At 50.4% G+C, this 19,060-nt stretch overlaps 6 protein-coding genes across 6 annotated transcripts; 2 read left to right on the top strand and 4 right to left on the bottom strand.

Annotated features, from left to right (window-relative positions):
* Positions 1–200: 200 nt before the first annotated feature.
* Positions 201–1,082, bottom strand: N7471_000244 (transcription factor TFIIE subunit TFA2; the record flags this gene model as incomplete). Its single annotated transcript, XM_057272965.1, has 1 exon — positions 201–1,082. The coding sequence occupies one exon, from the start codon at positions 1,080–1,082 to the stop codon at positions 201–203; it is 882 nt and encodes a 293-aa protein (XP_057141144.1).
* Positions 1,083–1,657: 575 nt separating this feature from the next.
* N7471_000243 (uncharacterized protein) lies at positions 1,658–2,945 on the top strand (the record flags this gene model as incomplete). The annotated part of the gene is made up of 2 exons (XM_057272964.1): positions 1,658–1,949; positions 2,005–2,945. 2 exons carry the CDS (start codon positions 1,658–1,660, stop codon positions 2,943–2,945), a joined length of 1,233 nt encoding a protein of 410 aa, XP_057141143.1.
* Positions 2,946–2,977: 32 nt separating this feature from the next.
* On the top strand, positions 2,978–7,765 carry N7471_000242 (putative filament-forming protein (Tpr/p270); the record flags this gene model as incomplete). The annotated part of the gene is made up of 1 exon (XM_057272963.1): positions 2,978–7,765. One exon carries the CDS (start codon positions 2,978–2,980, stop codon positions 7,763–7,765), a length of 4,788 nt encoding a protein of 1,595 aa, XP_057141142.1.
* A 397-nt stretch (positions 7,766–8,162) lies between these two features.
* N7471_000241 (transferase hexapeptide domain protein) lies at positions 8,163–8,930 on the bottom strand (the record flags this gene model as incomplete). The annotated part of the gene is made up of 1 exon (XM_057272962.1): positions 8,163–8,930. The coding sequence occupies one exon, from the start codon at positions 8,928–8,930 to the stop codon at positions 8,163–8,165; it is 768 nt and encodes a 255-aa protein (XP_057141141.1).
* Positions 8,931–9,087: 157 nt separating this feature from the next.
* Positions 9,088–10,046, bottom strand: N7471_000240 (Mg-dependent acid phosphatase). The gene is made up of 2 exons (XM_057272961.1): positions 9,772–10,046; positions 9,088–9,696 (listed from the first exon to the last, which is right to left on the bottom strand). Exons 1-2 carry the CDS (start codon positions 9,963–9,965, stop codon positions 9,249–9,251), a joined length of 642 nt encoding a protein of 213 aa, XP_057141140.1. The 5' UTR covers positions 9,966–10,046; the 3' UTR covers positions 9,088–9,248.
* A 5,691-nt stretch (positions 10,047–15,737) lies between these two features.
* N7471_000239 (ABC transporter integral membrane type 1) lies at positions 15,738–18,975 on the bottom strand (the record flags this gene model as incomplete). The annotated part of the gene is made up of 4 exons (XM_057272960.1): positions 15,738–16,374; positions 16,431–16,514; positions 16,572–17,814; positions 17,871–18,975. The coding sequence occupies 4 exons, from the start codon at positions 18,973–18,975 to the stop codon at positions 15,738–15,740; spliced, it is 3,069 nt and encodes a 1,022-aa protein (XP_057141139.1).
* Positions 18,976–19,060: the final 85 nt, after the last annotated feature.

Below are 19,060 nucleotides of genomic sequence, written 5' to 3'. Positions count from 1 at the left end.
TTCTGCGTGTAGTGTACAAATGTCAATGCTGTCGAAGCAAGTGTAAAAAAATAAGAAATGAGTTTCCATGCGGCGAGAATGAGGCGGCATGCATTTTCCCCCAAACGCCCAAAGCAATGCAACGCAATGATAATATCAAAGCAACTTCTGGTGTGGCAACGAGTAAAGTGAGACCCTTGCTGCATAATTGAACAACTCACTTATCGTTTGAGATGCGAGTAGTCCCTGAGAATGCTCGTCATGTGAGTATTGGTGGTCTTGCCACTTCGGCGTGGCTTCTTGGACTTCTTAGACGGTGCGATGACCCGGGGACCGAGCACCTTGTTCTTGTTGGTGGGTGTGATGCCGAACTTGTCCAATTCTTCCTTCACTACATTCACATCGGGAACTTTGATCTTGTCCCAAATCTGCTTGAACTCATCGTCGAAGTGTTCGATTAGGGACGGGTCGTTAGGCCACACCATCTTGGGATGGTCATCCTTCTTGTTTCGAGTCACGAGCAGTTTTCCCTCCTTCTCCATTTGGTTGATTTCCTCTTCGACAGTGGGCCAGCCCTCCCTGAGTTCGCGAACACTCATACCCGCCGCAGTAGTCTGGGCCTGGAGGTATTTCAGGAGTTGCTCTGCGTTGCGGATGTTGTGAGGTGGGCGGAACCTGAATGTGCCCTCGCCGTTCGCGCCGCTCGGGTCAAACTCAACCTTCTCGTGCATCTGCAGAATGCTCCGAAGAGCCTGCACGTAGCCCAGGTCATGAGCACGATGCTGGAGTGAGAGGTATGAGATGATATCCGAGAACCTGAGCGGAATGTTCTTGTTCTTCATGTGCTCGATCGCGAACAGCACTTGCGTCATAATATCTTTGCCCGTGCCTGTGTTGGCCGGCTGAGAGTAGACGATGTCCGGGTCATGACGCTTCTTTTTGATCTCGGTAGAGGATGACGGGGTCGGTGCGGATGATGGGACCTGGGAACTGCTGGCAGAGACCGGTTGGTTGCTGACCACACGTCGCTGCGTGGGCATGCGGTTTGCCGACTCCACGACACTAGCGTTGAAGCTTTTGAGCTGGTTCTGAAGGTACGACATGGTTGCGACAAGATTCGGATATCGCTGAGACTCAAGAGAAGAATGAAGGGGAGCTGAGATGACAACCACTTGGTTTGCCTGGATCGAGCTGGAGGATTCAAACTGGGTTTGGCATAGGTACTGTGAGTGTTGTCTGAAAGAAAAGAAGACAACACACCCGAGAAGACACCGGAAAAGACCTTTGAAAAGACCTTGGTAAAGAATGAGGACAGCCTAGCCAAGCAGTGAAGCTTCGAGGAGAGTGGCTATTAAAAGATTGGCCAGACAAAGAATGTCACGTGCCTAGAGCTCAACCCAAAGCGCGGAAATGGATCTCAGACACCCTTGAAGTCACCTCACCACCAGTTCTTCCAATTACCATTTCGTTCAATTCTTCGTCTCCCCTCAAAAGACACACATCTCTTTTGTTCACATCGTCATGACCTGAGGTCCCTCGGCCAGCGCTGTGTGTAGTTGTCTCTGAACAGTACACGGCGCGCCCGTCCTCGAGGACCCAGCTCTAGCTTGCGCCGCTCATACTTACTTTTCTTGATTTCTCCGCCACGACAGCTCTGTGCTGTTGCTCGTTCGACAACATGGCGGAAACTGCCATTCAACTACCCTACCTATCCTCTCACTATGCGCTTCCCGAATCGACGCTCACGACCTTAAGGCAGGCCCCGACTGTGGAGCTTGTCAATCAACTTTTAGAATCAATCAATAAAAAGGCTCATGAATTTGACGAGCTTAAGTCCGACAAGCTTCGCTTGGAGGTAGAGCTTGAGAATTCTGTGCGCAGCAATGAGTCGAAGGTCAAGGTTCTGAAAGCCAGTGTGGAGAAGGGACACGCGGAGGTCGCAGATCTGAGGAAAAAGCTGCACGAAGCTGGTATATATATCTGTCTTTTTTTGGTACTGATGAGCTCTTTTCTAACATTGAATAGAAACTACCCGTTCCTCACTCGAAACAGAGATCTCTACACTGAAATCCTCGTCCACGTCTAATGAATCCGAAACCACATCTTTGAAGGCGCGTATCGCATCTCTGGAGGCATCCAACAGAGACACACTGGGCTTGCTCGAATCGAAATCTGCGGCCTATGATAAATTGGCAGAGGAGCTTTCGCTCCAGCACAAGAAGACCATCGAATTACGACGTGAACTCTCCACCGCGGAGCAAAGTCTCCAGAGTGCCAATGCGGCCTCTGCTAGCGCCCGCTTCCGCGAGCAGAGTCTTCAACAAGAACTGGATCTCACCAAAAAGAACAACGAATGGTTCGAGACCGAACTTAAGACAAAATCCGCTGAATACATCAAGTTCCGCAAAGAAAAGGGAGCTCGGATCTCGGAGCTTCAGCGTGACACTGAAGAAGCAAACTCGACAATTGACTCTCTTCGACGAAGTGAGAACTCCCTCAAGAGTCGCCTGGACGAAACAGAGCAGCGATACGAAACCTCTCTGGCTAGCATTCATCAGTTGAAGGAGGAAGCCATCCAGGCAACCGAGTCATTCCGCATCGAACTTGACAGCTCCAATCGATTGGCCGAGCTACAAGGATCTGCTGCCCAGACCGCCAAGCAACGGGTGCAAGAATGCCAACTTGCTCTCGAAAAGACAAAGGATGATGCAGCGCAGGAAATCTCACGTCTCCGTGTGGAGCTTGAGACGGAGTCCAACGATAAGGGAGCTGCGGAGCGCCGAATTGGCGAGCTCGAGGCACTTGTTGCCCAGCTTGAGTCCGAACCTGCCAGAGGAAGATCAGCAAGCCCCGCTGTCTCTATTAATGGAGGTGCACCCAGTACACCTCTACGATCAAGTATCATGCGTGCTGGCACTCCCACTGGCTCGTTCTCCCCCGCGCATCTCGCGGTAAGGGTGGTATGAATGTCACGCAGATGTACTCCGAGTACGACAGAATGCGCACCGCTCTTGCAGCTGAGCAGAGAACCTGCCAGGAACTCCGCAATACCGTTGACGAGATGGTTCTTGAACTTGATTCGACCAGACCCGAAATTGAGGAGGGACGAGCAGAACAAACTCGTCTCGATCATGCTGTTGTGGAAATGTCTACTCTCCTCGAAGCAGCCGGAAAGGAACGGGACACCGCCCTTAAGGAATCCAGAAAATGGCAAGGTCAAGTCGAGGGCTTGGCTCGCGAGGGCGACATTCTACGCCAGCAACTCCGCGATCTGAGTGCGGAAGTCAAGGTTCTCGTCCTTGAGGTTGCTGTTGCCAAACATGGCGAAGAATACGACCGCGAGGAGCTCGAGAAAATTGCTCGGGGTGAAGTGGAAGAGTCGGCAAAGGATCTCAATGAAACTGGCCGCTTTATCAGCAAGCACCTTACAACTTTCAAGGATCTTCACGAACTCCAGGATCAGAATCACACTCTCCGACGAATGTTGAGAGAGCTTGGTGACAAGCAGGAGGGCGAAGAGGCGCAAGCCAAGGAAGCTACTCGACGGGCAGAAATCGACGAGCTGAAGGAATTGCGTATCCGTGCGCAGACAAACCGTGATGAGATTGCGAACCTCAGCGCACAGATGCAGAGTTACGTCAAGGAGCGCGACACATTCCGCAGTATGCTTATGCACAGAAAGCCAACCGTCGACGACCAGTCTGTCTTCTCACAATCCATGCCTCTTGGTGCTGCTCCTCAGGGAGCCATGGATACATCAGGACCTGACTACGCTGAGTTGCTCCGCAAGGTTCAAGCCCATTTCGACACTTTCCGTGAAGAAACGACGACAGACCACAAAGCACTGCGGCAGCAGGTCAATGAGCTGTCCCGTAAGAACAGTGAGCTTATGTCTGATATCAGTCGGTCAAGCAGCCAGCTTGCTGCTGCTTCCCAACGTGCGGAGCTTTTGCAGAGTAACTTCAATATGCTCAAGAATGAGAATACCGAGATCCAAAAGCGCTATTCTGCTCTCTTCGAAAATGCAAACCGACAGGATCTGCGCACCCAGCAAGCTGCTGAAGACCTCGTGGAGGCCAAGGGTCTTGTTGAGAGCCTTCAGAGAGAAAGTGCCAACCTGAAGGCCGAGAAGGAGCTTTGGAAGAATATTGAGAAGAGGCTCATTGATGATACCGAGAATTTGCGGAACGAGCGCAGTCGTCTGGACTCATTGAACGCAAACCTCCAAACTATTCTCAACGAGCGTGAACACACCGACTCCGAGAGCCGACGCCGACTCCAAGCTAGCGTCGAGTCACTCGAAACCGAACTGCAATCGACAAAGCGCAAGCTCAATGATGAAGTGGAGGAATCCAAAAAGGCTAGCATGCGCCGGGAGTATGAGCAGGAGACATCGCAAAAACGAATTGATGATCTGGTCACTAGCTTGGGCTCAGTCCGCGAAGAGCTGGTTGCCGCCAAGACCACCCGGGATCACTTGCAGTCCCGTGTAGATGAGCTTGCAGTTGAGCTCAAGAGTGCCGAAGAGCGTCTTCAGGTCTTGAACTCGCGACCAAGCGTGTCTGCCGGTACCACCGAGGGACCTACTGAGGGTCAGGAGCCTGGTGAAGGAAGCGGACTTTCTCGGGAGCAGGAACTTTCAATTGAAGTTTCCGAACTGAAACGGGACCTGGAATTGGTGAAGGGTGAACTAGAACACGCCAAACAACTGGCTGAAGACTACCAGGCCATCAGCCAAGCCAGTGAAGAACGTCTAGAGTCCGCCACCGAGACACAGGAGCAATACCGTGAAGAGACCGATCGTCTTGTGGAGGAGAAGAATACTAAGATCCAGGACCTCGAAACTCGCATTGAAGAGATCTCAGCTGAATTGTCCGCCTCCAGCACTGAAATGACCAAGCTCCGCGAAGAGCAAGCGGAGGCAACGCGCCGTCTGGAAGAGCAGAAGGCCAACTTCGAGTCGGATATTACTCGTCTCAAGGCCGACAACGAACGACATGTCACTGCTGCGCAGTACCATCAGGAGGACCTGAACGCGCAGGCCGAAATCGCCAAGCATGCCCAACAGAACTACGAGACCGAGCTTGTTAAGCACGCCGAGGCAGCGAAGAATCTACAGGTTGTTCGTGCAGAGAGCAACCAGCTCAGGCTCGACATCGCTGAGCTGCGAACCCAATCCGAAGGCTACAAAACGGATCTGTCTCAGAAGGAGGAAAGCTGGGCGGAGCAACGTGCCACGTACGAGGGCGAGCTCTCTGAACTGCACAAGCGTCGGGAGGAGGTTCTTCACCAGAATTCTGTGCTTCACACCCAGCTCGAAAATATCACCAGCCAGATTTCGTCCTTGCAGCGGGACCGAATGAATGTTTCGGACGATGAGACAGAGGGAGACCAGGCCGCCCCTAATCTCGAAGGCCTACAGGAGGTTATCAAATTCTTGCGTCGCGAGAAAGAAATTGTCGAGGTTCAATACCACCTTTCAACCCAGGAAAGCAAGCGACTCAACCAGCAACTCGACTACACTCAGTCGCAGCTTGATGAGACCCGCCTCAAGCTCGAGCAGCAGCGCCGTGCTGCGGCCGACAGCGATCACAACGCGTTGAATCACAGCAAGCTGTTGGAGACTATCAACGAGCTCAACGTTTTCCGTGAGAGCAACGCTACTCTCAGAAACCAACTGAAACAAACCGAGGCCGTGCGTGATCAAAAGATCGCTCGCGAGAATGAGCTAGTTCAGGAGATCGAACCCCTCAAGACCAAAATCCACGAGTTGGAGAGCCAGAGTGAAGCCAAGGATGGAGAAATGCAGCTTCTACAGGCCGATCGCGACCGATACCAACAACGTATTCAGAACATCCTTCAAAAGTACGATCGTGTCGATCCTACTGAAATGCAAGAGCTGAAGGAGAAGCTCACGAGCCTTGAGAACGAAAAGACAGAGGCCGTGTCCGAGCGGGAAGCTCTCCAGACTCAGATGGAGTCCCTTCAGGCTCAAATCGCCGAGTTCCCAGAGCAACTCAAGCAGCATTCCGATGAACGTGCACAAGATTTACGATCCAAGCTCACAGAGCAATTCAAGGCACGCTCTAAGGACCTTAGCGCGCGTGTCAAAGCCAAGCAAGACGAGCTCAATGCGTCCTTGCAGGAGAAGGAGGTCATCCAAGCGGAACTTCAGACTACAAAGAATGAATTGGAGGCACTGAAGATCAAGGTGGGAGAGGCGCCAGCCAATGTGTCTCCTGCTCCTGCTCGTGCTCCTGCTGCAGAAGAAGAAGTCCCCGTCAACGCTACCCCGGCTTCACAATTCCCAACCGCGACTGTCGAAATCCCTGGTCCTGGTGACGCTCAAAAGATACAAGCCCTTGAGCAGAAGATCCAGCGTCTCGAGGCAGCTCTTGCAGAGAAGGATGGACTTCTGGCGGCACAGGTCAGCGAACAAGATGCGAAGATCAAGGAACGTGCCGACCGCCTTAAGGATATGTACAACTCTAAGCTGAACGAGGTCAAGGCTGCTCATCGTCAAGAAATTGAGAAACTGTCCGCCGGTGAACAATCCGTACCTGGAACACCGGGTGCGGGCCCAGATGCAACCCCTGCAACTCCGTCAAAGACGTTTGAGCTTGCCGGATTTACTATTCCCGAGTTGACAGATGCTCAAGCAAGAGAGCTGGTCGCGAAGCATGAGACTATTCGCACAATCGTCCGAAACAACATCCGTGGTCAAGTGGCACGCGAGCAACAAAAGCTCCAACAAGAAGCCCAAGCCTCCTCCAGTGCTACTGAAGCCGCATTGACTGGACTGCAACAGAAGTCCACCGAGGAAAGGGAGGCCTTGGTCAAGGCCCATGAGAATGAAATCAAGGAGAAGGTCAGCTCAGCGGTCGAACTCGTCGAAAAGAAAACCGCTGCCCGTCTCAGCATGCTCGACACCAGATTCCGAACTGCGAATGCCAAGCTTGATGTTGTATCAAAGGCTGCCACGGAAACTCCTCAAAGGCCCGTTGTGGAAGTATGGGAAATTGCAAAGACTGCCCGGCCTGCACCGGTCGCGGTTCCGGCTGCTAAGCCGCCCGTACCAGCAGCAATCCCAGTCCAACCCGTTGCTCCCGCTCCAACTCTAGCTGCGCCGCAAGTCCCAGTTACAGCTCCCTCGGCCCCAGTCCCTGCATCGGCCCCTGCCCCTGCCTCTGTCCCTGTTGTAGCAGCCCCGAATGTTCCAACGCAGGAAGTCGCGCCTCCCACTGCACCTTCCGAACCCGCTGCCCCCCAGAAAGGCGAGGCACAGCCCACAGCGCCAGCCAATCCCTTCGGCCAAGTTCAGCAAACCGATCAAAACCAGCCGGCCCCTACTCTTCCCAGCAAACCTCCCGCTGGAAACCCACCTGGTCTGATGCGAGCTCTTCAATCCGGGCTTCCTATTGCACGAGGCGGACGTGGCGGACGTGGTGGTGGCCAGCAATTCGGCCATCAACAACATGATCAACAGCAGCAGCAAGGTCAAGGTCATGGCCAGAGCCAAAACCAGCGCGGCCCGGGCCTCCAGCGAGGTCGTGGCGGTCGTGGTGGACAAGGCCGCGGTGGTAACCAAAATCAAAGTAACGTCGCCCAGGCTCAGAGCCCTACTGCCAACCGTGGGAACCTGAGTGCTTCGGCCCGTCAGTTCATTCCTGGGGGCAACAAGCGTTCTCGTGATGACGGCCCCGACACTACCACCGAAGGTGGAAGTGGTGGAAAGAGACAGAGAGGTGGTGGTGGGCCCCAGCCTCGTGGTGGAGGCTCTTCTTGAGCAGAAATCCTCGTTTGTCTTTTTCCATTCAATTAATGTATTCTCGATTTCATTGACAAATGCGGCGTGGACCCGTTCATGGATGGGTTTCTAGATCTGCTTATGCCATATGGCGCATTGCTTCTCATGTTTTAACCTGCTATCCAGAAAGCAGTTTTGTTTCTTTTGTCTTGTATCTACTGAATGTGTGGCGTTCCTACGGGTTTCTATTCCTACTTTCAATTGATACTAGAGTTCAATTGCAAGGTATCTCGTGCATTATCCTTGTAACCACCCACGATAGACTAACCACTGTAAACGAAAACTGGGGTATAAGCTGCTAGAAGACACGAATATATGCAAGAAACCAAATCTGGTCTGACACAGAAGAACATAAGTTCAAAACGAGAAAAAAACATCACTTCTTTCTCCCTCCAGCAGCAGGAACAAGCATTCTCCCAAGTACCTCCCTCTCCTTCTGGAGGACCATCAACCTCGCATCCTCAATAACCTTACCCGCCGGCGCAGGACCAGGCAGAGGCGTCTGCGCAACCTGCGCCGCACCCACAACAGCCGGACTCATCCCCTTGACACCACGAGCTCTCTTCCTCCGCATCCCAGGTCCTTTCCCATATACAACAACCCACTCAGCGACAGATCCGCCGGCGGCAATTTCACACCCGGAACACACCTTCGAGTGCGCACCGATATCCGCGCCCCGGCGAATCGTCGCCAGAGCCTCGATCGTAGCAGAAGAATGAATATGAGCACCGGGTTCGACCGTCGCCAACGGACCAACAGTAACGAAGTATGAGATCCGCGTCGATATCTCTTTCCTAGGCTCGGGCGTCGACGTCCCAGACTCGGTGGGTGTTGTGCTTGGGGATGGGCTTGCTGATCTAGACGGTGACGGCGAGCGAGATGAACTCGGTGGAGCGCCGATCACCACTTTCTCGCAGATTATACAGCCATCCTCAACGACGATTGGGCCCTCGTATGCGTAGAATTTTGCGCGCGGGTGAATGACTGTCCCTGCGCCGATGGTGACGGGGTATCGGCCTTGGAAGACGACGGTGTCGGCGATTGTGGCTGTTAGGTCGGCTTTTAGGGGGGCTTTTGGTGGGCCGGAGCTGTGGGAGGAGGATGAGGAGCGGTGGGTATTTGTTGGAGGTTTGAGGGTCGCCATTTTGGTGGTTTGTGTTGGAGACGGTGTCTTTGTAGAGATCTATGATAGCAGGGTGCTCCTGTTTTGGAGCTAGCTGGCGCCGCTTTTTGGGGTACGTCTCTTAGTCAGCTCGATAAAACGCCAGCATGAATCCATCCATAGATAGACGATTCGAAGTATACAATATAGTTTCAAATGTTACTATTCAACTTGACATTGAAATGTATAGTGTAGGAAAATGCATTCGTCATATATTCCGAGCCGGGGTATCTAATATCGAAAACCAAGTCTAAAGCGCAACACCCCCAATGTAGGATCGGATAAGACACCCAATGGAGCTCATGATTCCTCAGCGGTCTCTGGCTTGATACCATTGCGCTTTCTCCAAGCTCGAACGCCCCGGTCGACCTCTTCCCTGGTCATCCCATCGCGCACCAAGCAAAATGTGACACCCAACTCCGTCTCGACGTTCCGGTTCCGCGCCTCATCATCGAAGAACAGCATATCCTCATAAGCCACACTGCTCGTCTGCTGAATTTTCGAGAAATGCGATGTCTTATTCCCGGGGAAGATCTGGATAAAATCAAAGTAATCGAGGGCGCGGATGGTCTTAGCGTTCGCGGCGGGGTTATCGGAGAAGGTGGGGATGATATGTAGGGATTTGAGCATGTCACGCGCCAGATCTGGGGTTTGGGTTCGGGATGCGAGAGCCAGTGGAATCGAGCGATGTTTGCAGGCGTAGACTATGGACGAGACTGCTGGATAGAAGGCGAAGGACTCTCCCCATCTATTTGAGACAAGGAATGCGGGGTTAGAACTCGGTTTCAAAAGGATCAAATGTCAATCGGGGGATTCGTCGTACCGGTCTACGGCACGGGAGTTATTGTCGCGTGCCTTGACAGGGGCGCTGACATGTGTGTCGACCCAGAACGGCCACAAGGTGTAGTCCAGGTCGAAAGCGATCAGCTTTGGGAGTGGGAGGCTGTCGGTGAATGTTTCGGGGGCCACGGAGGAATCCTCCAAAGGCTGAGTGTTTTGGCGCTTGGCTCGAAGCATGTTTGGTATGAAGAACACGCGAAGAATCAAAAGAACTTTGGAAGAACCTTGGAATCCAAGAAGGAAATGGACCGTGGAAATGACGGAGGATGAACCAGAGTTGGAATGGCACGTGAAAGCTTTGACGGACGACGATTGCGACCAGGTAGGAATATTCCCTATCGACAAAGTGGGTCCAAGCGAAGTATATCGTGATCTGCAATGTCTACCTAGGATGCGACCTAGTGACAACTTGCTTCCGATGAAGAAGGGTCGCGTTGATCGGGGGTAGGATAACCCCATACGCAGAAACCAGGTCTTTGGTATCAGACGACCTATGGGTCCTAGAAGATGAGGTCGAACGATGGGACATGGAGATCGAGATCAAGAAGTCTAGACAATCAGTAAACAGATCATCCTGGCAATTGTATCATCCAGTCGAGAACCTGGAAAGATAAGCCAACAGGTAGAGGGTCGAGACAGCATAATATGTCTGTTGACATAGCGGAACTCCACGACAACAATGTGACCAAAGAGCTTTTGGACGACAGCTTTCTTCTCCAAACACCCGGACAAGCCGAATATTTAATGAAAAAAGAAGTCGCGTCGACCGGCGGCAGTGTAAGCCCAGTGACACAGTGCAATGAGGTGGATGCAAGCACAGAGGCCAAGTTGCGAGGTCCAAATACTAGAATAATCAGGGTGTCCTGTGGTGGCAGGACTACCAGCGATTAAACTGGTAAGAACAGGTACTACACTTGATCCAAGCCAGAAGGCAAAGAAAAGCTGGGGAAGAGAGGGAAGAAGAGGAAGAAGTTCTGGGGTCCGAGACATCGTTTTATACCCCAAAGGCGGTGCCAATCCCGGGGCCGAATACCGGGCAGTATTTGCCGGTAACCAGGTACGCGCTCGCGATGGGCACGTGCGCTGGTTGCCGCTCGGCTCGGGCGGAACACGGGGTGGACGGGTAACGGGCACGTGCACCCCCGCTCGTATTCGTTCGCATTCGTAGAGGTGTATGTATATGTACTCCGTAGCTTCCAACCCCACCCGTGTGCATGGGATGGGTTCGTTCTACAATACACAAATCACTTTATTTTAAGCGTGACATCAATGAGAGAGGCAGCATATTGAAAGACTTCTTTTAAAGAAAGGCCTACAGGGACGTGAGATGCATGGTTTATTCTTGATAAATCCAAGTCCTTAGATTACGGAGTTTGACATCTAACAACAGCTTCAAAGGCATCTTGCTAGGAGAGGCGTACTATGTGGGACACGTCAAAGTGCATGGTACAATGCAAGTCGACTGAAGAGAAGAAAGCCAAGAAGCTACATAGCCTTGAGAGACTAGACTGGAATCAAACAAACTTTCTTCTCCAAAGACCCGGGCAAGCCGAGTAGTTGATGAAAAAAGGAGTCGCGTCAACTGGGGGTAGTGCAAGCCCAGTGACACAGTGCAACAAGGCATATGCAAGCACAGAGGCCAAGTCGCGAGGTCCAAATATTAGAATGGTCAGGTAGTTCTGGTGAGCAAGTCCGCGGCAAACTATACATCAGAACTACCTGTAATCAAAGGGGGAGGATAAAGGGTTATACTCCACTTGATTGATCTCATGCCGTCTAAGCCCAAAGGGGAAGAGGTTCTGGGGGGGGGCCTCGTTTTATACCCCCGAGGTGGTGCCGATCCCGGGGCGGAATACCGGGCAGTATTTGCCGGTAACGGGCAGGTGCGCGGGTAACGGGCACGTGGGGGATGGGCACGCGCTGGCAATGGGCACGTGTCACCCAAGTTGTATTCATACGAATCCATAGATCGTGTTGGTATTCGTAGAAACGCATAGTAGCCGCTGTGACAGATCTGGAGGCCTCTCCAAAGCGGTTGGCTATTCACAAAGGATGCCCACTTAGGCAAATGATTATTCATACAAGCTAAGCTGTTGAGAGTCCTAGTTAATTCACAGGATCAATAATAAATATGGAATCGAGATTTCAAAGCTAGCTCTAGTAGGCCGACATTCCAACTTGCCAAGAATCTGGACCATTTATGGCAGCAAGATGAGCGAGATTAACATTGTCGATCCAGTCCGCTTGCGCCTTTCTCTCTACTTATAAATTGCGTCGTCTTTGTACCGTAGGCAAACATCTTAGTCTAGGCTGCTTTCAGTCAATGGGATCTGGCATTGTTGTCCTTCTTTCTGATTCCGTTTCAGATTCAACAAATGAGGGCCTTTATCACAGAGGCGGCAAAGAAGTCTATAAGTATGGTCTTCTATTCCACGTATGAAGAGATTAGACAGCTTTACAACTGCCGATACCTCCCAGTATCGCCTTGGTATAAATTCAATTCATTCCATACATATAGTATAGTTTGATGTGTGCTGCTTTTACAAGCAACCATCCTCATCACACCCAACCAAGGTCTTCTGGAACACCGTGCCAAGGGCCAACGCTATTACCTAGTGTTGGTAAGTGTTATTTGTACAGGCGAGTCATACAAAATATGCCTAATCTCTAGATTTTATGTTTTGTGACAATCTGGTATTCGCTGGGGTGGACTAACACTGGGTAGTAGTGTTGGTAGGCTTGGAAGGGTTCCAAGGTTACTAGGATACAGAGAATTACTATTGCATTCACTGTCTAAATGCTATCTGGACAGCCTTTGTCACTGACTGTGTATTTTACTATGGCATCCCCTTGGTAACCTACACAATCCTCACATAACCTTGTCTAGCCTCAGGTATAGACCATACAATAATCGTCTTCATATTCACGCCCGCATTCACGGGTTGAGTCTGTTCCACAATGCACAAATTCCTGGCTATATGTACATAGAAAAGTCATCTGTACGTGTTATGATTTTAGCCACCTTTCCAGCTTTCCAGCTATAAAGCCCAGAATGGGAGGAGGCATTCAACAGGATATTGTAGTGTGTACTTCAAATATAATATCAAGGAAGGATAGACCGCATAGAAAGATATCTTGAAAAACATATTAAACGTCATCTTGTTAGGATAGGTCTACTATGTGGGAGAAGTCAAAGTGCATGGTGCAATATGAGTCAATTGAAGAGTCGAGAAAGCTAGGTTCTAGGCTGTGGAATCCGACATCCCACTAACATTAACCCATGGAGATTCTCGCGGTTAAATCTAGGTTATTAAACAGGTTATGTATTTGAGAAGGGAGTCGTTGAAAACAGCGTTACATATGTAGTTAACCAATTTGAAAGGGCAGGAATAATGTATACCAGAAAGAATGTGGTGCAAGATCTCTGACATTGGAACTAATGAATCAAAGGGAAGAAGCTATGACAAGTTGGATATGAGACACAGGTAATTCACGGGGAGTCTAATCATGGCTGTCAACGGAGACTGCCTCCTGTGCTCTATGGTGGTCTGCATACGCCAGCCAGTCTATGGCAGATAACGCCAATGAACTTGGGCTATTTTCACTGGTGCTGGACCCGAGGGTATAATGCCAAGTACAAGACTCAGCTTCTTCTCAACATTGATCTTGGGGCCGGGGGCAGGGGCAAGAGTTTTAGATCTTCTCGAAGCCTGTGTTGTAAGGTGAGCCGTGAAGGTCCTATGAAGACTCTGGTAAGCGACGTGATCGTCTGGCACGGTGCTGATGCAGGGTTTAATAGACCCATGAATTGTAGCGTGGACATACGAGAGGTGGCGAGAGACTTGAGTCCACTCTGGAACTGTCACAGTTTTGGAATCATGCTGGGCATATTGGCCTATAAGGAGCTTGAAAAAGTGAGGGTCACGAGTGTTGAAATCGCACTTGAGCGTGGTGGACCGTGAAAAGAAGTTGTCTTCGGCGGATTGAGATGTGCGTCGAAGAAGAGGCACTGGCCGTGTCGAGGCGTGGATTTCTGACGGTGTGTAGTGAGCCAAAGGATAGGCATGGGAGTGACCGTTGAAGGATAGGGGTACGTATGTGAAGCTGCTTGTAAGTGTGACAACTGCCTAGGTGGTTCGCATAGCTGGTTAGCGCATAGCTGGTTAGCGTGTCATGGCAGAGGTACTCGTAGGTTGACGATGACGCATCGACGGGAGAGACAAGAGTCGACGGGAGAGACAAGAGTCGACGGGAGAGACAAGAGTCGACGGGAGAGACAAGAGTCGACGGGAGAGACAAGAGTCGACGGGAGAGACAAGATACTTACTGATTGATGATCGCACATCAACAAGAGAGGCAAATGGGGTTCTACGTATGATGGCACTTCCACAAGCTTTCTTCTCCAAACACCCGGGCAAGCCGAATAATTGATGAAAAAAGGAGAGGGTTCGCGTCGACTGGGGGCAGTGTAAGCCCAGTGACACAGTGCAACGAGGTGTATGCAAGCACAGAGGCCAAGTTGCGAGGTCCAAATACTAGAATAATCAGGGTGTCCTGTGGTGGCAGGACTACCAGCGATTAAACTGTTAAACTGGTAAGAACAGGTACTACACTTGATCCAAGCCAGAAGGCAAAGAAAAGCTGGGGAAAAAGAAGAAGAGGTTTCTGGGGCAGAGGCTTCGCTTTATACCCCAAGGGCGGTACGTACCGGGGCCGGCAGTATCCACAGGGCGGTTCGGCATCCCGGGAGCGGGGGCGGGGCAGTATTTTATCGGGGCATTACATACTACATAGCCTAGTACACATTGAAGAGGGGAACGCTCTAGGCAGTATGCTCTCTGGCATACAGGTCGATTCAGCACTCGTAATTCAGCGTCATACCAACTGAGGCATACAAAGAGAACTGGGACGGCAGTCCAAGAAGTGAATTCAGAGAGGTGTAGGAGAGTGTGTTGCCAATCTGTAACTATCTGCTACTTCATAACCTCTGTATCTCAATGCTTACATAACAAAACTGCAAAAAGAAAGGAAGGGCAGGCAAGGCTAATACGTAGTGAGCACTATGTCCCCCACTACAATATGTAGTATTATAGCGGTATGTAACTTCCAAGGTTGCACGTGTCACTAAGTACATAGTGGCATCGCTAACGTTGAAATCACTATCTTTAACCTACAGCGTACATATGTATATGGCGGGAAGTTCAGATAAGTGTGTTCCACTACCGAAATCAAACAAAGAGAACCTATTAGGAGAGAGGTCTACAGAGACGCTCGCCAAGCAGAACGGCAGTTTAGCGATTCAATGAGAGTTTCACGAGCAAAGTTATCTTGATGGACATATAGACAGTGCGGGCAATATCGGAGTGATAACGGTTATCATCAAAGAGATTAAGAAAGGCATCGTCGAAGATGCATAAATCTTTGTGAAAGACTTTTGCAACCTGTCCCAAGTCGCACCTCCGACAGATCCAGATTTTTCGTCACAGTTAATTCATGCGGACGACACGTACTCATAAAACCCTGTTTTCGATTGGACCGCCCATTTCTCAAGCACCGAATACCAGATATGACTGAAACTGAAGGCTTCTTCTCTTCGTGCTTGAAGTTTCACGAGGGAGAGTAGTCATTACTCTGTCAAAAAGGACACACCGGTTGGCAGTGATCTGAAGCCTCGAGAAGTTCGCGATTAAATCCCAGTCTCTTCTTGTCATGGCGACCGGATTACGGTTGAGCCTCAGGTGGGACGGTCTGTTTCCCACGCCCCCAATGATACAGTTATGGATGACCCGCACTCCCCAATCGCATCGCGAAGCATATACCAACCTATGACCCCTTTTAATGAGTCCGACCTTCGGGAGAGGGACATACGAATCTGTCAAAGGGGAGGATGATAAGCCAGTCTGAAGGGTCCGGAGTGTCATCTTGAATACAATGTCAATAATATTAAGACTAGGACCTAATCTCAGTAACACTCCGAGCACCATCCTGGACTTGTTTGACCCATAAACCACTAAACCAACTGTCCGGGTTCTGAAGAAGCTCAGCGGGTCTCCCGGATTCGACAATGGCCCCGTTGTCCATGACTAACACGAGATCAAAGTCTACAATTGTGTTCAGTCGATGGGCCACTGCGATGACTGTACTGTCTTGGAATTGCTCTCGGATCAATTTCATCATCGTGGCTTCCGTCTGCACGTCTACCATCGAAGTAGCTTCGTCGAGGAGTAGAATGGGAGACGGCTTCGGCTTCAACAAGATTCGCGCAAAAGTAATCAGTTGCTGCTGGCCGGCAGAAAGTGTTTCCTTCTGAATGAGACAGTCTAAGCCCGCGTCTTTGGATAATACCCAGTTTACCATTCCGACCCGCGAAAGTGCAGACATTATGGCCTCGTCAGTATGATGTTGCAAAGGATCAAGATTTATACGAATTGAACCAGGCAAGATCAGTGGATCTTGGGGTAGCGCGGCGAGTTTTCGTCGAATTGTCTCTCGAGGAAGCTGGCTGATGTCGAGGTTGTCGATTAGGATTCTTCCTCTCGTGATCTCGTTCAGTCGCAGTAAGCCTAATATCAGGGAGCTTTTGCCACTATAGATTACTTAGAGACAGCGGCTATTTTGCTTAAGCTAAGGACCTAAACATACCTTCCTGAGCGCCCACAAATGCCTATCTTCGCACCGGGAGGTATCGTTAGATTGATTCCCTGGATTACAGGATCCGACTCGGTCCTAAGTACTATGTTAGGGTAAGATACAGGGTTAAAGAACGTGGCCACTTCGACTTACCGGTAGCTTAGTGCAATATCGACGAATTGAATTCTTCCTTCAGAGGGCCAAGCACTTGTGGGAGAATAGCACTCCTGAAGAAGGTGTTCGGACGGCGTTTCGGATTCGAAAGATTTCAGTCGAGCCAATGCCCCTATTGAGGTTTCGAGCGAAGTCCAGGCTTCAATAACGTATGCCAACGTCGCGCTGATAGCGGAAACATTGTTGAGCGCAACACCAAGAGCACCGCCGGATGTGTTGCGCAGTTCAATTGCCAAAACGACAAGCACGACGACGATTCCCATCACCACCAGGTTCAAGACAAGCGTCAACCAGCATTGAATGGAGTACATGAGATAGAATGGTTTCTGCGACTCGTCGGTAAGGTGCATGTTAAGCTGACGGAAATTTTCTTGCCAGCCAAATCCCCTGATTGTAGCAATCCCATCGCACGTCTCGAGGAAGCTGGAGAAAAGGGGCGATTTGGCTTCAAGATCCAAGTATCGAATCTGGCGTGAGGTACGTAGATAGAACTTCTGTAAAATATAAAGAATCAAGAAGATAGGAGGAAAGGTCAATGCGGTCCATGGGGATGATTGCGCGATCAGCACAACTTCAGCAATCGCATCAAGAACACCGTCTAGTGTCTGTATCATTGCGCCTGGGAGTCTCATATCAATCAAAGACATATCTTGACTGAAACGATTTAATATAACTCCGGTATCAATTGAAACAAGAGATGCGAGAGGGGCTGCAGTGACAGCCTTCAGTAGCCTTCTGTGTAAACGAACTGAAGTGCGAGGCACGGATTCAACCATGAAAATCCAGTAGAGAAGAAAGAAGCAGACAGTCGATGAGACTCCAAAGCCTGCATAGCCAGCGATGTATCGGGTGCTGCTTTTTTCTGGGTCCTGAACTTCTGCTTCGGACCACCACTCGAGCCAGATATTTGGGAATCTGCTGAAGAAACAAAAGCCAATTGATGCAGAAATAACTAATATGACGGCAACCGCGCCCATTTCTTTTGCATATAGAAGATAAAGACTAGAGTCGCCAACCCGGCGATATGCATCGGCGAGTGCTTGACTGGCTTCGATGTCCTGCTCTTCCAAGACATCGGGTCCAGGAGGGCTAGGAGCAATATCTTGTTTTATCGGGACGTCACTTTCCATATTGGTAGGTACCTGATCAGAAGGCTGAGTTTTCACGCTTAAGCCGTCGTGATCAATCGTGATGATAGAGTCCACGTTGGACTTTAAATTCACTGCGGCTGTTAGCGAAGGCCGCAAGACCTTAAAATTTCGCATGAGAATAACTCACTCTTGTGTGTTGCAAGAACTACAGCCAAGCCATACTTCCGACAGATACCGTGCTGTCCCAATACTTTTTGAATGACCTGATTCTCTGTGGTAGCATCAAGCCCACTGGTGATATCATCCAACAGGAGAAGCTGCTTCCTGGAATATATAGCTCTTGCGAGGCTGATACGCTGTCTTTGACCCCCGCTGAGACGCACACCTTTACTTCCAACAGTAGTCATGTCTTGCTGCGGTAGACGGACGATATCCGTGTCTAGACAGCATGCATTAATCACCTCTTGGTACCATGTTTCATCAAAATCTGAAGGTCCTTGGATGAGATTACGGATAGAGAGGTTTGGCAACCATGGCTCTTGGGAGCAGTATGCAATCCCCAATTCCGGCTGTTTCACCGTTTCCCCTTCCGTTTGGACAATCTCGCCAAGGAGGGCAAGCAACAAGGCACTCTTGCCACTTCCAACTGGTCCCACGAGTAGAGAACTACTGCCTCGGTTGACTTTGAGAGAGACATTTTTTAAAACAGGGTCTCCGGTTGCTTTGAAAGAGAATGAAGCATTCTCCATTTGGATCAAAGACTTGGAAGGATTGCTCAGACCAGTGTACTTCAATTCATTGAGTTGTACTGTTTCTGCATCTGAAGTGGTTTCTGTGCGAAATTCTCTTTGTTGGGGCTTGGATATATTGTCAAAGGAAGAAGTTTGGTGATCCTGATCCGTCAACAGGTATTTTTGAATCCGATCGTAAGAACCCAAAGAAGCAACAAATACCGGGAAAGCATACATGAAGTTCAACATGGGCTTGCTGACTAGACCGATGAGGGATAATGACGAGAATGCTTTCGCAGGATTAAGTGCGCCTTGGTCGGAGTTTCCAGCGATAAGGGCGTAAACGATAAAGGCTGCAGCAGGGGCGATAGTCTCTGGGAGGACACCAACAGTCATTCCGATGGTAGCATTTTGTCGAAATCTTTTGGACTTTTCCAACTCCCTGACACGCAGATCGTCAATTTTGGCAGATGAGGATTCCGAGATGCCAGACATGCGAATGTTTTTGATGTTGCTGAGAAAGGAGGATGTCGAGCTGATTCTGTCTTGCAAGGCGTCCATCCAGAGGTTCTGCGCAACCTTTGCCCACTTTGACAATGTATAAACAGACGCAGCGCACACTACAGCATAGGTTTATTAATGACTG

Source organism: Penicillium samsonianum, assembly GCF_028829775.1.
Source record: "Penicillium samsonianum strain IBT 33392 chromosome Unknown utg000001l_segment0_segment0, whole genome shotgun sequence".
Taxonomy (NCBI): domain Eukaryota; kingdom Fungi; phylum Ascomycota; class Eurotiomycetes; order Eurotiales; family Aspergillaceae; genus Penicillium; species Penicillium samsonianum.
Note: the sequence above shows the minus strand (reverse complement) of the source record. Positions and strands in the feature narration are given on the sequence as shown.